Below are 19,154 nucleotides of genomic sequence, written 5' to 3'. Positions count from 1 at the left end.
TGAAGCAAAGCGTATAAACAAAGTAGTGTGCCGCTAATATGAATTTCAATTTGGCAAAGTTATAAGCGCCGGAGCCCTTATCGTTGCTATTGTTGATGTGCAATTATAATGTTGAGTAGATTAAGGGTGAGCATGGTATGCGTGCATGGTAGTTCATATAATTAACCCCCACGGTTAATTCATATGTGGGCATGTTCTGCTAACCAATTTGGATCGCAAGTATATATATATAGCCATATGTATGCATAGCTCATACTATCACTTGCAATTATGGTGCTATACAAGACAAGCACAGTCATGAGATTTGGACTAGTCACGTGCTATATATGAAGCTGCACTACAGACAAATAGATATGGATATAATATGTAATACCATGCATCACAACCAATTAACAATGTATAAAGGGTGTGCTCTCAGTGTAGTGAATGATCATACTGGTGCCACATGTGTGCATAGCAGACAAGAATACACATGACATTGCAGTTTAGCCCTGTCTCTGTTGACTTCTACTCTGATCATGAGCAAGTGGTAGACATGTGTCGTGCGTACTAAATAACAGAAGACCTTAAAAGACTTATCTTTGTTGGCCTCTCTGCTGCAAGCGGCATGGGATCGATGGAGAAAGAAGACCGCTGCCATTGTTGGCGGAGGAAGCTTGTCCAAGTTGAGAAGTCCGGCGGAGGAAACTAAGTCCGGCGGAGGAAGTTGGGCGGAACTTCGAAGCTGGGCGGAGAACTGCAGTGGACGGAACTTCGAAGTTGGGCGGAGACCTGCAGTGGGCGGAACTTCGAAGTTGGGCGGAGACCTCCAGTGGGCGGAGGAGCTCCGGAGCTGCAGTGAGCGGAGGAGTTAGGCGGTGATTCCTCAGCGGTGGAGGTCGGCGGAGATTCGAAGGTTGCCGCTGACGAAGCTCGGCGGAGCGGAGCTCCAAGTTCAGCGGAGGAGTTGGGCGGAGGGTGTCCATTGGTGCAGCCCAATCAGCAGTGTAGCAGTGGCGGAACGGAGGAGTTAAGTGGAGGACCAGTTCGGCGGAGGAGAGCGCTGGTGTCCGGCCGAAGCTGAAGTTCAGCGGAGCTGAAGTCTGGCGGAGCTACAGTCGGCGGATCACCCGCTTGGCGGAGCACCGGTTCGGCGGAGCTGCAGCGGACCTGGAGCTCAGCGGAGGCTCCGAGTTCGGCGGTGATTGTCTGGCCTTTGCGTTCACCAGGAGCCTGGCGGAGACCACGGAGCTCAGTGGGGAACTAGAGCTCGGCGGAGACTCGCTTGGCGGAGGCTTGCCTGCGGAGGTGGCTATCGGTGGTCCTGGAACTCAGCGGAATCATGCCCAGCGGTTGTCGGAGCCAGTGTGCCATCACCGGTGTAGTCTGCCCAGCGGTGACTGCTCCTCAAACAAACTTGCATGGTTTGAGCCAGCGGAATTGTTGCGCGGCGGAGGCTCTGGCAGTGGTTTGGCGGAGATGGGTGGGCCTGGCGGAGATGGTGCCACTGGTGGGTGGAGCTGGGCGGAGCAGAAAAGTGATCCGGCTGAGTAGTTGGCCGAGCAGAGGCGGTGTTGAGAAGGAAAGTCGGGCGGAGCTGTTCCCAGCGGAGCACCGGAGCTGCAGAGCTCGGGGCTGGTGAGCGGAAGTCCCCAGCGTGGGGTAGTGCAGCGGAGGTTGCTGCAGTTGGCAGTTGTGCTACGGTGACCGCTGATGATACTGAGCGGAGGATACCTCCGCTGATCCGTGGAGCGGAGCGGAGCTATGGCCATGGTGGTTCCTGTCGGCGGTGCCACCAGAAGCAAGGCCAAAGGCTGGTGGTGCCTCATGGTGTGCTTGGCGGAGGTTTGGGCCAGCGGGGGAGATTTTGCTCAGCGGAGGAGCAAGTGCAGCAGCGTACCGGAGCTGAGGTGATGAATGCAAATGGAATGGGTGCCCATAGGAGATCTCTGGGTGTCCAGAGTATCCTAGCAAGAATATTTTTCAAATTTTTTTTTTTTTTTTGAAGGTTCAGCGTTGACCAATATGGTCAGCGTTGACCAAGCCTTGATGTGCGTTGACCTGCTCCGCCGGGGGTTGACCGGCTCCGCTGGGCGTTGACCGACCTCGCCGGGCGTTGACCAGCCATGTTGGGCGTTGACCGACTCCGCTGGGCGTTGACCGGACCCTAATTTGATGTTGAATGAGCGTTGACCTCGACGCTTATGGGTCAAAGCTCGTGGTAGGTGACGAAGCCTTTGTGTTGGCTTCCCACAGACGGCGCCAATGTTAATGCTTGGATCCGTTGGGATCTAATTAACGATAAATAAAGAGAGAGAGAGTGACACAAGATGTATAGTGGTTCGCCTCCGCATGAGCGGGAGACTACGTCCACTTGAAAGCTATACTAGTGTGTCGAGCCTTGCGGCCTAACAAGATTACAAGAGATGTAATGAATGTGTTGAGTTGTGGGAGGAGGCATTCCTTTTATAGATGAAGGAATGCTTCTCATTTACTTGTTCTTCGATGTGGGACAAGCAAAGTTACTATTATAGTCTATTCAACATGTAGAAAGCTATGTTATGGGGGCATCTTGGCAAGGGCGGAAAGGTGGCTTCCCGGTGGCGGATTTGTGACTTCCGGATACCGTAGCGTAGCTTGAACATAGGGCTACAAGATGCAAGTCTCGGTTGGGCCTCACCATGGCTTGTGGATGTCCCAAAGAGGGTGTTAATTATGCTTGGTGATGTAGAGAACTAGATTGCTAGTGTAGGTATAAACAGTGGTCAAAGGAAAACAACCTAAGAAGATTTCCATGTCAATCACTTCGATTTCCCGAAACCCAGACAAAGCCAAGTCCTTGAGCAAGTCATTGGGTTTACTCCTTGGCCGGGTTTAAAGTTGGGTTCAACTCTAATTCAATGCAGAGCAAGAAAAAAGAAGAGCTACTAGAGAAGATGGTGGGTCTGGTGACAGAGCTGGTTCATCGGCAAACTCGGCTGCTAGGATCATTGTCGCAGAGGGTGGAGCAGCTGGAGAGGGCTCTCATCAAGGAGAGATTTAGGGAGGAAGAAGAGGAGACATGTTGTAGATTGCAGGGAAGGGTGCTGGGTTTGAATGGAGCCGAGAGAGGGGGGGGGTGGGGAAAGAAAATAGAAAAAAAATGAATTAGATAAAAAAATAATAGATTAAAATATGAAAAGAAGAAAATATCCTTCAGCTGTTAATTTTTGTAACGGAGGTAATGACACTAGGTACCGATCTTCGGTCGGGGTCGAAACCTCAGGTACCGTTCTGATATTTTCTGAATGTGAGGTACTGAAGTTTAGAATGGGGAAAATATCAGGCACTGTACGGACGATTTTTCCTATTTTATATTTAGTTTGGGAGAGCTTTAATAATACTACGCCGTTCGGCACATCATCTCTGCCCACCCTACAATTACCAAGCTGCAACTAAAACCCCAAAGTCCCTAAACCCTTTTTTCAAAACCTCCAAACAAAAACCCACAGTAACTCTTGAGCTCAAGTATCCAACCATGGCCGATTCTGGAGCTAACCCTAAACAGAGACAACCCAAGAAGAACAAGAAGAAGAGAAAGCAGAGCGGACCCGAAGAATCTGAAAGGCCGCCCAAAACTAACCGCACCAATTCACCAGAGAACGAGAATGAACCACAAGACCAAAACTTTGAAGTTGGAGAAGCTGAAAAACCCAATCAAGGTGGTCCATGGAGGAACCTGGAGTTAATTCTGTCAATCCAGAACAGAGAGCTTGTTCTTCACAAGTTAGTATACTCTTCTTCATCCCCATTTTGTAGTTTTTTGTTGTTGCTTTCATTAGTTTAAGTCTGTTTGGATACATGGGGATTTAGTTTTGAGTTTAATTCAAATTGGGTATGTAGAAAGTTTGGTTCTTGACTAAGAAAGTTTTAATCTTGATGAACAATAGAACTTATAGCCCAATTTAAGCAAAGTGTGAGTTCGATTAGACTCAATCTCTTGGGTTTATTTTGTACTTGAGATATTATGTATCGGTGTGGGTGTGTGTGTGAAAACGAAGACTTTTAAGCTTCATGTTGTCTGCGACTTATAAGTAATCAAAAGGAGGGTTAATGTTGAGTTGTGATGAATGAGGGATATAAATGCAGGAAGGTGGAACTAGCTCATGGTTTTGTGATGTCGAGGGTGAAGGAAGAAGGAGGCAGCAGTGATGAGGATAATCAAGCAGTGAACATGTCATGTTAAGTAATTTTTGTCAGTGATTGGATCCAGTCATTGTTGATTTTCGAAGGAAAGAAAGTTGAGAGTGGTGGAGAGAAGCATCAAGCTGAAGTTGTTTATACGTATTTGGATTTAAGATGCTGGGAGATTTTCTAATTCTGTTTGGAGGAGTCTCTCAAATTAAATGTTTCTTTAACTTTCTCACGGAACCTTTTACGCTCTATATGTTGGATTGCAAGAAGTGCACTGTCCTTATTGAACAAAACATTTATTGGTGAAGGGTTACAATTGTACACTACTGTGCTTGATTGAATTTCTTTGGTATTTTCATCCCAAGAAGGCTTCGCAAATGAAAATTTAGACATGTGGATTACAACTGTAAGTTCAGTTCATGACCTTGGACACAAATGTTACAGTGAAGGTCGTGTTAGTGGCAATGAGCGTGTATTTGTTTTCCAATTCTTGTGCTTGGCGCTTGAGCCATTTGCCAGGTTTTTAAGGGCTCACGCTCGGAAAGATGGATTTCGTGATTTTAGTAATAAGCTCCTTGAGCCTCTGTTGCATCTCTTCGGTCTCTTGCATCTCCAGATTGGTGGAAGTAATCCTGGTTGGACAAGAAACTTTCTGAAACTTGTTGAAGATGTATTATCTCATGGGCTATATCACCCGCTCCACATTGACGGGAGCTTATGCAGTACTGAAAAAGACGCCACATCCAATGATCGGAAGTCAAAAGATTCCAAAACAATCAACCAGAGTTATCATAGACATTTATTTGATAAAGTGGAAGGAATTTTAGCCGCAAAGAATGCATTTGCAGTAGAAAGCATAGGAGTATTGTTTCACTTGCTTATTGATCAAGTTAAAAAGCTAAAGAGGGATTCAGCGCTGACTGGAAGTACCAAAATGATGGGGAAGAGTGAAGGTTCAAGGCAGTTAGAAGATAGTTCATTGGGTCAAACGTCTATGATGTCTTCTGGGAGTCGTATTGTTGAAAAGAATTATTGCTCAACTAGTTTCAATCCAGGAACACAAAAGTCACTTCACGATTTTTTTGTACTGATTATGGACCCTCTTTTGCTTGAGATCAATGGCTTTCTTGAAACTAAACTGAAAGTGGGCCCCGAATCGTTGGATGTTCATTGTACACTTAAAGCTATAAATAATGTACTTTCGGTCTTTATGCATGAAAAGATTTATGTGAGAACAGAGGATGCCTCTGAGGGAGCTTGTCTTAATTTCTTGGAGAAGGTTTATAATATTATCATCTCATTGTCCTCAGATTTAATTCAGTTGTCAGTTACACACTCAGATAGTTTTACTCTAATAGCAAATGAGGTACTTTTTGCTGTTGACTATCTTTTGGAAATTGAATATGATGTTCTAGAGAATGATATAGTAAGCTTGTGGTTGACGGTCCTCTCCTACTGGGCCATTGGGCTTTCCTTGGTGGATTCTCCGGATAGATGCTCATTATTCTCCAAGATAACAGATACTGGATGCCAATTAATTATGCTCTATAGTCAACTTCGCCAGGTTAGTATTGTGTAAGCCCCCTTTTGGATCTTTGTGTTTTACTTAAGCAAAATCAGAAAATAGATGAACTGAAAACAGAAACAACACAGCAGATTTTAGAGTGGTTCAGCCAAAACTTTAGCCTACGTCCACTTCGTGATCTCTCTTGAGAGATTCACTAGCACTATGAAGAATTTAGGTGTTTACAAGTACTTATTGCAGATCCCTCAAACCCCTCAGACTAGTTCTTATCTCTCTATCACCTTGACTCTCAGTTTTCTGCACTTTCTGTCTTAATTTCAGAAAACTGACTGCAGCCCCTATTTATAGGGCATAGAGGCTGCTGATACAATATGGGATTAGGATTCCTAATCCTAATAGACTAAGCTTTTAATACAAATCCTAATAGAACTTGAAAGACTAACTTTCCTAGAACTTATAGAAAAGCTGCGCGCAAACCTCTTTCCTTTCCAGACTTGGATTTGAATTCTGCATCCTAATTTTCAGATTGTATCAATGAGCCAAAAACACAACAATCTCCACCTTGGTGAGTTGATACCAAAACGATTGCTGCAACCTTCAGGATGTCTTGAACTTCTTGAAGTAATCCCGAACAAACCTTCAAGAACCTTCACCTTGGCAAGACTCTTCTTGCCTCAACGCACCTCAAGTGAGGAGGTGCTCCACCACAACTCAGCATGTTGTGACACTGAGCAAGTTCAAGCAATGCTTGAACTTCTCTACAGCAACGGGCTTGGTAAGACAATCTGCAGCATTGTCATTTGTGTGAACCTTCTCCACAAAGATATTTCCAGATTCTACCCAATCTCTGATCCTGTGATAGCGAACATCAATGTGTTTCGTCCTTGCATGAAACACTTGATTCTTTGCCAAGTGAATGGCACTTTGACTGTCACACTTCACTACCACGCCTTCTTGGTGAATTCCAAATTCACTTGCTAGCCCATTCAACCAAATAGCTTCCTTTGAAGCTTCTGTTAATGCCATATATTTTGCCTCAGTAGTAGATAGAGCTGTGACTGCTTGAAGAGTTGATTTCCAGCTCACAGGTCCTCCTCCACAAGTAAAAACATAACCTGTTGTGGACCTCCTTTTATCTAAGTCTCCTGCATAATCTGCATCCACAAAACCAGCCACGCATGCTACTTCTTGTTTCCTCTCAAACATGATTCCAAGCTGCCTAGTCCCTTTTAAATACCTCAAAATCCACTTCACTGCTTCCCAGTGGGGCTTACCCGGATTTGACATGTACTTAGAGACAACACTCAATGCTTGAGCTAAATCTGGTCTTGTGCAAATCATCGCATACATGAGACACCCTACTGCACTTGCATATGGAACATCCTTCATCGCATCAATCTCTTTTTGACTTGATGGCCTTTGCTTTGCATTTAACTGATAATGTGCAGCTAATGGGATAGAAACAACCTTAGCTCCATCCATGTTGAAGCGTTCAAGTACCCTCAGAATGTACTTTTCTTGTGACAGCCAAATTTTACCAGCTTTTCTATCCCGCCTTATTTCAATTCCAAGGATCTTTTGTGCAGCTCCTAGATCCTTCATGTCGAATTCAGCTCCCAATTTCTTCTTAAGCTCTTGAATTTTCAACATATCCTTGCATGCAATTAGCATGTCATCTACATACAAAAGTAGTAGAATAATCTCCCCATCTTCGAATACATGGTAGTAAACGCAGCAGTCATATAGACACCTTGTGTAGCCTATTTTCAGCATGTATGTGTCGAAACGCTTATACCACTGTCTCGGTGATTGCTTAAGTCCATATAGAGACTTCTTTAACCGACAAACCAGATCCTCTTTTCCTGTTTCGACAAAACCCTCCGGCTGCGACATATAAATGTCTTCTTCGAGGTCCCCATGAAGAAACGCAGTTTTCACATCCATCTGCTCAATCTCCATATCATACTGAGCTGCTATAGACAACAATAACCGAATTGAAGTGTGTTTGACGACCGGAGAGAAAATCTCGTCATAATCCACTCCCTCTTTCTGCGAATACCCTTTTGCCACCAAACGTGCTTTATACTTTATGGCATCAGCATCATGTATTCCTTCTTTCTTCCTAAACACCCACTTGCAGCCAACAAGTTTTCTTTCTTTGGGTTTAGGAACCAACTCCCACACGGAATTCTTATGCAAAGATTCCATCTCTTCTATCATAGCACCAATCCAACCTGCCCGTTCTTCGCTTTCTATGGCATCTTGATAAGTAGTTGGATCTCCTTGACTTATACTCAGAGCATGACTCACATCTTCTTCTAGTTCGAACCCAAACCTTTGTATCTTTCTTGGATTCCTCTTAGGTTTGTCAAGTGCTATGCTTCTTTTAAATGACTCAGGTGCTTGTGGGATAGGGGAATTTCAATCCCTCTGTGGGGATTGCTCCACCTGAGCCCTAACTGGTGACTGTTGTTGCTGCTCTGTTTCTTCAATAGCTCCTTGATCATTCCCTACTTGCTCAATTTGCTCCACCTGAACTTGGGAATCTTCATCTGATGGTTTAGCTAATGAAATCTTGATTGCTTCTTCTTCAACAACAGCGATCTTCTCCTCTTGCTATTAACCTCCTCATTCAATGGCATAGTCTTCTCATCAAAGATTACATCCCTGCTGATCACCCTTTTGTCGTTGACTATATCCCACAACTTATAACCTTTCACCCCTTTCTCAAAGCCGATGAACAAGCACTCATGGGACTTAGGTTTCAGTTTGGTTCTTTCATCGCTGGGAATATGTGCATAAGCACTGCAACCAAACACTCTCAAGTTGGAATAATCAACTGGCTTTCCAGACCATACCTCCTCTGCACACTTGAAGTTAATAGCCCTAGAAGGTGATCGATTAATCAAATAACATGCATGATTAACCGCTTCTGCCCAAAAAATTTCAGGCAACCCCGCATGAAGTCTCATGCTTCTTTCTCTCTCCATAAGAGTTCTGTTCATCCTTTCTGCAACACCGTTTTGTTGAGGAGTCTTCTTAACAGTAAAGTGTCTTGTGATGACTGCATCCTTGCACAACTGTAAGAACTGATTATCTCTATATTCACCTCCATTGTCGCTTCTCAAACACTTGATTTTTCTGCCTGTTTGGTTTTCAACCTCAGCTTTCCACTCCTTGAACTTAGTGAAAACCTGGTCTTTAGTTTTCATAAAGTATACCCAAACCTTCCTTGAAAAATCATCTATGAAAGAGACAAAGTATCTGGCTCCACCCTTTGATTTTGTTGGTGTAGGCCCCCAAACATCTGTGTGAATATAGTCCAATACTCCTTTGGATTTGTTCTCACTGCTGCCCACATTGAACGTCACCTTGGTCTGCTTTCCGAGTGTGCAATACTTGCAAAATTCAAGTTTGCAGCTCATTACACCTTCTAGCTGATCCCTTTTGTGTAATTCCTGCAACCCTCTCTGACTCATGTGCCCTAGCCGTTTATGCCAAAGCTCAGTCTTGTCTTCCTCTGTACAAACTGCAGCTCCACCAACCACCGTAGAACCCATAAGTTTATACATGTTATCTGGTTACATCACACTCCTCATGTAGACCATTTGTCCATTTCCTACCTTGAGCTGTCCTTTTTCAGATTTATACCAAAATCCATCCCTATCCAAAGTGCTCAATGAAATCAGATTTCTGCTCAATTTTGGGACATGTCGAACGTTTCCCAGCGTTCGGACAATTCCATCATGCATCTTGATCTTTACTGTTCCGATTCCCATAATCCTACAAGGTGAATCATCTCCCATCAACACTTCCCCGGTGTTCCTCTCTTCATATGTATCGTACCAATCTCTGTGTGCACACATATGAAATGTGCAGGCTGTATCCAAGGTCCAATATTTAAGCGCGCTGGAGCTGGTTGTTACTGCGAGAAGTTCTCCATCGTCACTATAATTTCCAGCAACGACATTGGCTGACTTGGAGCTTTCTCCTAACATCTGCGCCTTTTTCTCCTTCCATTGTTTGCAATTCCTCTTCCAGTGGTCGAGTGAACCACATTCGAAGCAACCATTCTTCTTTTCTTTGCCTTTTCCCTTGGATTTTGACCTGCCTCTTTCTTCAAATCCACCACCTCTATTCCTGGACCTTCCTCTCTCCTTGCCTCTGACATGAAGTCCCCGTGCTTGAGAACTTTCTTCATCTTTGTCCATTTTGACATATGATTCCAAGTTCTCACACACTTTAGAAAGTGTGATAGTATCTTTGAATATCATGGTGGTTTTGAAGTGCTTGAATGAAGGAGGAAGCGAATGAAGTAACATGACAGCCGTGTCTTCGTCATCCATCTTTGCTCCAACCTTCTCCAAGTTTGATATGCAATTCTGAAACTTGCATATGTGATCATTAAGATCATCCCCTTCCTCCATCTTGAGGCCAAAGAGCTGTTCCTTCAAGAGTAACTTGCTGCTGATAGTTTTACCCCTGTAGACGCTTTCAAGCTTCTCCCATGCTTCCTTTGCAGTCATATTCTCACCAATATGAAGCAAGACATTATCGGCAAGATGCAGCTCGATGGAGCTCTTTGCTTTCTTATTCTTCTTCGTATAATCTGCTTCAGTCATTGTTGCAGGTTTATTTCCAATTGCCTCATCAACCTCTTGCTGAACCAGAACGTTCTTCATCTTCCTTTGCCAAAGCGTGAAGTTGTCCTTGCCATTAAAGGGCTTAATGGACGGTTTCACATCTCCTGCTTCGACAATGACTTTGCCGTTCACCATCGCAAAACACCTTGAACCTGGCTCTGATACCACTTATTGTGTAAGCCCCCTTTAGGATCTTTGTGTTTTACTTAAGCAAAATCAGAAAATAGATGAACTGAAAACAGAAACAACACAGCAGATTTTAGAGTGGTTCAGCCAAAACTTTAGCCTACGTCCACTTCGTGATCTCTCTTGAGAGATTCACTAGCACTATGAAGAATTTAGGTGTTTACAAGTACTTATTGCAGATCCCTCAAACCCCTCAGACTAGTTCTTATCTCTCTATCACCTTGACTCTCAGTTTTCTGCACTTTCTGTCTTAATTTCAGAAAACTGACTGCAGTCCCTATTTATAGGGCATAGAGGCTACTGATACAATATGGGATTAGGATTCCTAATCCTAATAGACTAAGCTTTTAATACAAATCCTAATAGAACTTGAAAGACTAACTTTCCTAGAACTTATAGAAAAGCTGCGCGCAAACCTCTTTCCTTTCCAGACTTGGATTTGAATTCTGCATCCTAATTTTCAGATTGTATCAATGAGCCAAAAACACAACAGTTAGTAAAATGCTCTTTGATCAAGCATTTTCCATCTTTTAACTGTATTTTTTATTATGTTTTGTATATGGAGATCTTTGGTTTAGTTTCTTCTGATAATTTGTTTTGTTCTTTCAAAGTTTTCTTGTACTTGTGATTGTGATTGTAATCCTATTGGTTCACCTATTGCACCATTGCAGGTGAATAATACTATCTTTGCATTGTGTAAAGCAATACGGGTTATTAATTTACATAATAGAGATGGCGAACTGAACTATACTAGATGTGTCATTCCTTTTCATGGTGAAGCATATGCAAAAGCCGTGGAAATGCTATTATCTGCGCATGAATTCAAAATTGCAATCCATAAAGCAATGAAGTCCATACCAGAAGGACAAGCAAGTCAGTGTGTTCGGCAGTTAACATTGGATACATCAGAATCTCGGGAGTGGATGAAAGTTAGTTGTTTGGAGGCTGATGAAAAAGAATTTTCTGAATGCCATCTAAGTAGCTTGCACAGTTTTAATCTGGAAGCTGAACTTTACGGGAGAGGGTTGTCAGAAATATATGCACTATTCCTAGAGTCATTGATTGTCACAACTGGAAACTGTAACCTTCTCGGCGCTTCTATAAAGGAATTAATTAGAGTGATTTTCCCTTGCATGAGCAATCTGGTTGGACCACAGCAGGTGGATGCTGTAAACAAATTCCTATAGTCTGTCGCGGTAAAAGATTCTGACAATGTGATCGCTAGAAACAAAAACAAATATCTGATATTTGGAGTCTCCACTTGTTGGGTAGTTTTGTTTTTCTTTCGATTGTATAGCTCTTGCCGATGCTTATATAGGCAAGCAGCAATCCTTACCTCCAGATTTATCAAGAAAGATGTCTGCAGAAATTGCAGATTCGTTCTCTTCATTCTCTGGCAGGGATTGGATGGAAATGTCTGATTGGATCAATGGGGGATTTTTCTCTTGGATTGTACAACCTTCAGCTTCTCTTCTTTCTGTTATTCAGTCTGTTTCAAACATCTTTTGTAAGGACTGTGCAGCTGATTCTTGTCCTTTAACTTATGTAATGCATGCTATGGCTTGTGAAAGGCTTGTGGATTTGAATAGTCGTATAAAGTCTTTTGAATATTTGATTGAAAATGGTGACAATCTGGTGCAAGTTGCGGAGATCTCTTCTTTGAGGCAGGAGGCAGCAGGACTCACGGGATTTATGATGGAGCACCTCTCATTAGTGTCTGAAGATCAACAGCGAATATTCGTTTCTGCTGATACGACTAATAATAAGATGGTTAACTATGAAAGTGATGAATGGGATTTCAGTATTTGTTCTGTGAACAAGAAGTCATTGCCAACTGCACTTTGGTGGGTTGTTTGCCAAAATATTCATGCATGGTGCCCTCGTGCCTCTAAAAAGGATTTGAAGAGATTCCTTTCTCTTTTAATCCAAACTTCAATTCCCTATGTAAGAAACAGCTTTGGGGTGGTTATAGAACACAAGAACCATGAAGCTGACAGGCCGAAGAATGTGGCATTGGATCAAATCTCATACAGTGCTTTATTGATTCCAGTCTGTATGAGCAAAGAGTAAGCACTTTCAAAGATCCAATGGTGCTTCCCCTTACCCTCACGTGATGTACATGCACACACACAAAGTTGTATCTTGCGAAATATTTTTATTTGTATCTTTGTGGGGATTCTTTTTGTTTCACACTTTTCATTTACTGTTAATCTCAATCAGGGTATTTATTTAATCTCTTGTATTAGTTTGTCCGCAGGTATTTTGCAAAGAGGTTCTGCAGTGCATTGGAGAAATCTACATTACCATTCAGCAGCGACTTTCCATCCGGCAATGTTAAATTCAAATCATCACCTAATTGGCCAAATGTCTTAAGTGATTTAGAGAACTCATCATTGGCTATTTCCTGCAAGAAACTCAATGTATCTGATTGTTCCTCAGCCTCAAGTTGCAAGGGACAAAACTCCCAACCATCTACCATCATGAAATTTACAGCTTGTCAGAGTTTGCTTAATCTTTTGAGTTGTATGCCAAAAGGTCATTTGGACAGAAGATCATTTTCACGTTATGTGACTTCTATTCTCAACCTCGAGAGGTATGAGCTTTCATGGGTTTGATGTATGGTCCAACAATCAATACAGTAGATTGTTCAAAGTTAGTCAATGTATTTGTACAGTTCTTATTGCTTAAATGAAGTAAAAGATAAGAAATCTTCTATACTGAGTAATTATCATTCCCCATTCGGAATAGTCAATAAAATGAAATATTCAATTAGTTGGGTTGGGTTCTAAGATTAAAATGGTTGCCCAGTTCAGTTATGTTTTCTTTCTGTTTCTGTTTTTGTTGTTTCATTTTTTGAACATAGTTCCATAAAATGCATGCAAAAGAGAGGAATTTGGGTGCAAAAGAGAGGAATTTGGGTGCAAAAGTGCATGCACAACTGCTTATTCTTGATACACTTTCTAATTCTGATATTTTTTCTAATACTTCATGGGTGAAGACAATAGTACCTCATTATGCATATGTGAACCTTTTCCCCCAGCTGTCTCAAGAATTCATATCTCATGAAAAGTAATATTGTGTGTTTTCCTTTCAATTTGAATTGAAGTTAATATTTGTATCCATTCAATCAAGGCATTTGTTAATATAACCAGTTCTGTGTTTTTCAGGATTGTTGTTGGCGGCTTATTAGATTATCAGAATGCTTCATGCTCAACTTATTATTATGAGCTCTTCAGATTGTTTGTGTCCTGTCGGAAGGCCTTAAGATGTATAATTACTGCTTGTGAGGAGACAATAGCCAGTCGAACCTCAGTAGACAGTAGACAGTAGACAGTACTCTTTGAGGATTTATTTCCAGTTTCATGGCTTTACAAGTCAGTGCATATGGTTGCTGGGCTTCAAGAATCATTCTCAAAAGATATTTATCATAAAGTTCATGATATGATCTTGGCGTTAATGGGTCACACATTTTTTGTGTTTCTGACATTACATAAATATCAATCCAATCATGCTGTTCGTTTCTTTGAGGTTGCTGAGCTGAATTTTGGATGTGCCCAAGAACAGAGAAGTTTGTTGAATTCGTCCATTTATATTGGAGCCTGGAAAAGTGCAAACATTGTTGCTAACATTTTAAAGGAACAGATGCAGATCTTACTTGTAAATGTGAAGAATGGCATTTGTAATGGAAAAGAGGAAGTTTCTGTTGATGCTTTAAATTTGAACAAAATAATTTCGTGTTTTAGTGGGTTTTTATGGGGCCTAGCATGTGTTGTGATTGACACAGATGGGAGAAATAGTGATGAGAAGGCTAAGTTGTCAAGGTGGAAACTTGAACCAATCTCCGAACTCAACCTCTGTATAAAGGTTTTTGAAGAAATTTCTAGTCTTCTACTACACATGTTTATTCTTGACGATAATCAGTAGTCCACAACTATATGTCATGCTTATAATCTTCCGAAGTCAGGCTACAATTTAGATTTGTTCGGTGCAGAGAAGATTTTGCTGGAGGGCAATGATGCTGACACTGATATGGCATGTGGTGGACTGCAGGATGAATCTGCAGTTGCAGTGACGTGCCCAGCATCATCTGACATCTGTGATGACTCTGTAATTGGTAGTGTTCATAGAAGAAGACCGCGCTCTAAAGATGCAAATAGTGTTGTTAGTGTTCTTACTGCTGTTGATTCATTTGAACTGCAATCTTTAAATAAGCCTTTGTTGAGAAGCATTCTAAAAGGTGATTTCCCCAACACAGCATTTTTACTCAGGCAGTTGTTAATCGCCTCTGCTGCTATTTTGAGGCTAAATTTGCATATTAAGAGCGCTCCCATGTTGTCAAGCTTGGTGAATAAGTTTGCTGGCATTATGCAAGTCTTGTTATTGGAATCAGCGGACGCAAGTCAGGTGCCGCACTTCTATTATTTTGTGTGTTTAGATGGTGTTCTGAAGTATCTGGAAGAATTAGGGAATCATTTTCCTTTGACTAATCCTACCTTATCCGGAGATTTGTTTGACAAGATGGTTCAGCTACAGTTACGGGCTTTAGGGAAATGCATAACTTTACAAGGGAAGAGAGCAGCTCTTGCATCTCATGAAACAAACACCAACACATGCTTAGGAGAAAGGAGATTTTCTGAAGCATCATCTTTTTCTGGCTGGGAATATTTATTGGATGAATTCAAAGCTAGGTTGAGGTCATCATTCGCAGTGTTCATAAAGAAATCAACAGAGTTGCATCTCCAATCTGCAGTTCAAGTTATCGAAAGAGCCCTAGTTGGTGTGCGAGAAGGGTGCACAGTGAGGTATGACATCTGTGCTGGATGTGAAGATGGAGGAAAGGTTTCTTCAATTGTTGCATCTGGCATTGATTGCTTGGATTTGGTTCTGGAATTTGTTTCAGGTAATATTATATCACACATTTATAGAGCGTATGAAATGGTTCTACTACATTAATTCCCCATTTAGCTATGCATAAGTTAAGCTACTGCATTGATGAATGGAACTGTATGTCTATAGCAATTGCTTCACATAAGGACCTCTTTTAGCTACTTATCCTATGACTTATGTTCTAGCCATACAGAAGTGTGAATTAAATGCAAGGACATATATTACCACATTGGAAGAAAAGTGTACATGTATAATAATTCCCTTCAGCTATTTTATGGATTCAAGAGTTCGTTGGACATGCTCTGACCTTTTATTTGTGTTTCAGGACGCAATTTGATTGTGGTTAAAAAATACATTCAGAGGTTAATTGCCTGCATGTTCAATGTTATTCTGCATCTGCAGAGTCCGCTAATCTTCTATGAGAGATTCACTCAGAGTAAAGATGATAGTGATCCAGATCCAGGAATAGTCATTCTTATGTGTGTTGACGTACTGGCAAGAATTTCTGGCAAGCATGCAATATACAAAATGGATCTCTGGCATGTAGCACACTCGTTACGTATACCTTCAGCACTTTTTCAAGATTTCCATCTGTTAAAACATTCTAAATGTCGTGTTCCAAATGATTCTTCAACAAGTCCGAATAACCAACCATGCAACCCAGTAGCTAGTGTACGTGTCTCTGGTATAGATAGGCAATACTCAATCGGCCTATACTCTGCTTGCTGCCGATTATTGCATAATGTTGTGAAGCATCACAAAAGGTATATATATTCATTTGGTATTAAAAATTTCATAGTAAAGACTTGCGAAGCGTGCAATAGACTATTAAGCTTAGGCCAAAACTGAAAACATAAAGATCAGGTAGGAAGAGGTATAGTATGCATAAGAACTTTAAACTTTTGATATTCATCTTCTGCAAATTGATTGTCAAAGATGTTTGAAATGGTCTATATTACTTGTACATTACTCATCAAGTACTGTGCTAAGAATTACAGTATTTCTTTTGTAATTTCTAGTGAATGGTATGTTCTTCTTTATTGTTTGGAGACATTGGATGCTGTTGTGGTAGCCAGGGAAGGCTTTTTTTCATGGGAAGTAGAAGGAGTCAAATGTGCATGTTCTCTCAGAAGGATTTATGAAGAGGTAGGTGCTCACTGATAGTATCATTCTCATTTAGATTATAGTTCTGTTCCAATAAGTTTTTACTTTAATGTGACTGAATACCAAAAGGAGAAAATAACTTCATCACCTGGTTTTATCATATCTGTTTTGCAGCTAAGACATCAAAAAGTGGTCTTTGGTCAACACTGGTACCACTTTTTAGCTTATTACATACGGGTTTATTCAGGATATGGCCCCCGCAAAACAGGCATCAAAAGGTAATTTTTGCTACTTTGCAATATATTTGTTGTTTCCCAGTGAACATAAAAAAGCATAGCAGATTAATTAGTTGAAACTGATAATGGTGCCTTATTCTAAATTAAGATTAATGCTGCCCTTTGATTGGTGGAGAAGGGGCGAGGTTGGTGTAGACCTATGTTCATATCATATATTCTTTTTCCCAATCTCCAGAAACTTGAGTATGAAATGATGCCACCATTCCAATTTCTATGAAATGAATGATGTGGAACCGAATGGCAGATTTGAGAATTTAGAGATAGGTTCAGAACAGAAGGGAAGATTAGGTTTAAGAGAGGAGAAGCAATGAGAAGAGATAGACCAGGGACAACAAGGATATTATCAATGGGAGATAACCAACGACCGAGATATCACGCTAATTTTTAATGTTCCTAAGATTAACCCAAAATAAAGTATTTTAATCATTTGATCTTATTCTGCATCAGTCGGAGGACGATATCACTTGAAATAAGTATGCGCAAATTTACCAATTACAATCTCCAAAAATCAATATTCTTGTTTTTTTTTTTTTTTGAAGTGTCCCTTATATGTATGTAGTCTGAACTATCCTATGGACTTGCAGGGAAATAGATGAAGCTCTAAGACCAGGTGTATATGCGCTGATAGATGTTTGCTCACCTGATGATCTTCAACGTCTTCATACCTCATTTGGAGGTAAACAATTTTGACTTGATAAAAGATATGATTGAAAGGAATTGATTTCTCATATTCTTCTTGTTTGTGTAGAGGGTCCTTGCAGAAACACCTTGGCGACCTTGAAGCACGATTATGAACTCAATTTCCAGTACCAGGGAAAAGTCTAAGCGAAGCTTATTTCTGTGGTAGGATATACCCACATCATCATTTGAATCTGCCTATGTGACTCTTTTACCATGTTAGAAATAGGGTAACATCTTACATATGTGATAATATTTTTGTAGTGATATCTTCCTTATACATTAGGCTAACGATTTGGACGTGAAAGTAACAGAGCTGCTTGTTATCACTAAATTGGATAACCCGAAGTCATGTTGTAGGTAAACTACCTAAAAGGTGACCCTTTTTTTTGTGAGAAGGAATCAACATTTCTTAGTGCAATTTTTCCACCTTTGGTATCATTGTATGATGAGATATTTTATTTTCAGTGTCTTATTGTGGTATGCTGTAGCTGTAATCACATTGTGAGTCTGAACCATTGAGTGGAAGGAATTGACTCAGCTAGATTGCAAGAATGGTATGCCAACAAGAGTCTCTCCTACCTAATGTGTTAAGATCCTAACCCTCCAATTGTGAGTTACTGAAAATGACCTCTACCCGACTATGGATTTTTATGTAAAATGCCTTGTCCACCCAATACCCTCTTCAGCCGGCTCTATGTCATTTGAACCATTTAGTGATAATAATCCTTATGGTATCATTAGGCTGGTATGATAACGATTGATTGAGATTTGAGAGCAACCACCAAATTCTAGAACTCCAAATGAACCAAACATAAATACTTGTGCGGTCTAGACTAGACTTGGATGTAGAAGTCTTTTTATATATGTTGGTTTCAAGTTCTACCTATTTTTCTTCTGAAATAAAAACTCATTGAGAAAGAACGGTCATTGAATCTTGATGGGTCATCATTGTTATAGAACAGAAGCCCCTTCTTCATACCCAGTTCTGGTCTTCTTGGCTGTGACCGTTTTTACTTCTTCTCTTGTCAACTTTGATCTCGTCTTTTGAGGTCGAAGCCCCCAAATTTGAGATCAATTAGGGTCTCATAGCCGCACCATTGCTGTTGCTTGCCATTGTTCATTGGTTGTCATCAATGGAAATGAAGAAGCCCTATATGACACCACCTTGTTGGAAGTGCAGGCATGCTTGTAAGTGTGGCTACTTCTGAAACGATCATGTGCTGCTGTATTTATCAAAATTCATAAGAGCTGGTTTGTCTAGTACTCAGTTAAGATAATAAAGAGGGTTTTATGTGTTTATCGGTTTGTTTATGCTATATGTACCGGGTTGAATTGGTGTTCGTACAAGTACACCAAATTTGGGTACTCTGATTGTTGTAACATGACAAAATGATTGTAACTGTTGAGTTCTTCATTTTGTTATATTAGAAGGGATAACCCAGCTCTATCTCAAATCCTAATTCCTTTCCTACTCTTCCTCACTACAAGGGTTCCATAGCAGAAGCCAAAGAAATACCAACTTACCTGGTCTGTGTATACCGCAGGGTTTATAAAGAAATCAACAGAGTCGCATCTCCAATCTGCAGTTCAAGCCATCGAAAGAGCCCTAGTTGGTGTGTGGGAAGGGTGCCCGTAGACCAGTGATGTAAAATCTCAGAGTACCTGGGAGAAACAAGAATA

General features: G+C 41.2%; 4 protein-coding genes and 1 pseudogene across 7 annotated transcripts in view; all 5 read left to right on the top strand.

Annotated features, from left to right (window-relative positions):
- The window catches only part of LOC112174873, a 64,331-nt pseudogene extending 45,301 nt beyond the window's left edge, over positions 1-19,030 (top strand).
- LOC112174872 (TMV resistance protein N) overlaps positions 1-19,154 on the top strand; it is a 66,887-nt gene that overhangs the window by 38,304 nt on the left and 9,429 nt on the right. For all 4 annotated transcript variants that reach the window (XM_040509203.1, XM_024312703.2, XM_040509202.1 and 1 more), the window contains one exon: positions 5,113-5,115. In XM_040509203.1, coding sequence (XP_040365137.1) covers positions 5,113-5,115 — 3 coding nt within the window. The remainder of the gene's footprint in view (positions 1-5,112; positions 5,116-19,154) is intronic.
- On the top strand, positions 3,405-5,291 carry LOC112174876. Its single transcript, XM_024312705.2, has 2 exons — positions 3,405-3,744; positions 4,108-5,291. Exons 1-2 carry the CDS (start codon positions 3,497-3,499, stop codon positions 4,202-4,204), a joined length of 345 nt encoding a protein of 114 aa, XP_024168473.1. The 5' UTR covers positions 3,405-3,496; the 3' UTR covers positions 4,205-5,291.
- LOC121050126 lies at positions 11,848-13,791 on the top strand. The gene is made up of 3 exons (XM_040509208.1): positions 11,848-12,572; positions 12,753-13,099; positions 13,674-13,791. Exons 1-2 carry the CDS (start codon positions 11,863-11,865, stop codon positions 12,877-12,879), a joined length of 837 nt encoding a protein of 278 aa, XP_040365142.1. The 5' UTR covers positions 11,848-11,862; the 3' UTR covers positions 12,880-13,099; positions 13,674-13,791.
- Positions 14,239-17,756, top strand: LOC112169545. The gene is made up of 6 exons (XM_040509206.1): positions 14,239-15,406; positions 15,719-16,157; positions 16,413-16,539; positions 16,672-16,775; positions 17,378-17,469; positions 17,542-17,756. The coding sequence occupies exons 1-6, from the start codon at positions 14,536-14,538 to the stop codon at positions 17,616-17,618; spliced, it is 1,710 nt and encodes a 569-aa protein (XP_040365140.1). The 5' UTR covers positions 14,239-14,535; the 3' UTR covers positions 17,619-17,756.

Source organism: Rosa chinensis, chromosome 6 (assembly GCF_002994745.2).
Source record: "Rosa chinensis cultivar Old Blush chromosome 6, RchiOBHm-V2, whole genome shotgun sequence".
NCBI classification, from domain to species: domain Eukaryota; kingdom Viridiplantae; phylum Streptophyta; class Magnoliopsida; order Rosales; family Rosaceae; genus Rosa; species Rosa chinensis.
This window is presented reverse-complemented; position numbering and strand designations above follow the sequence as displayed.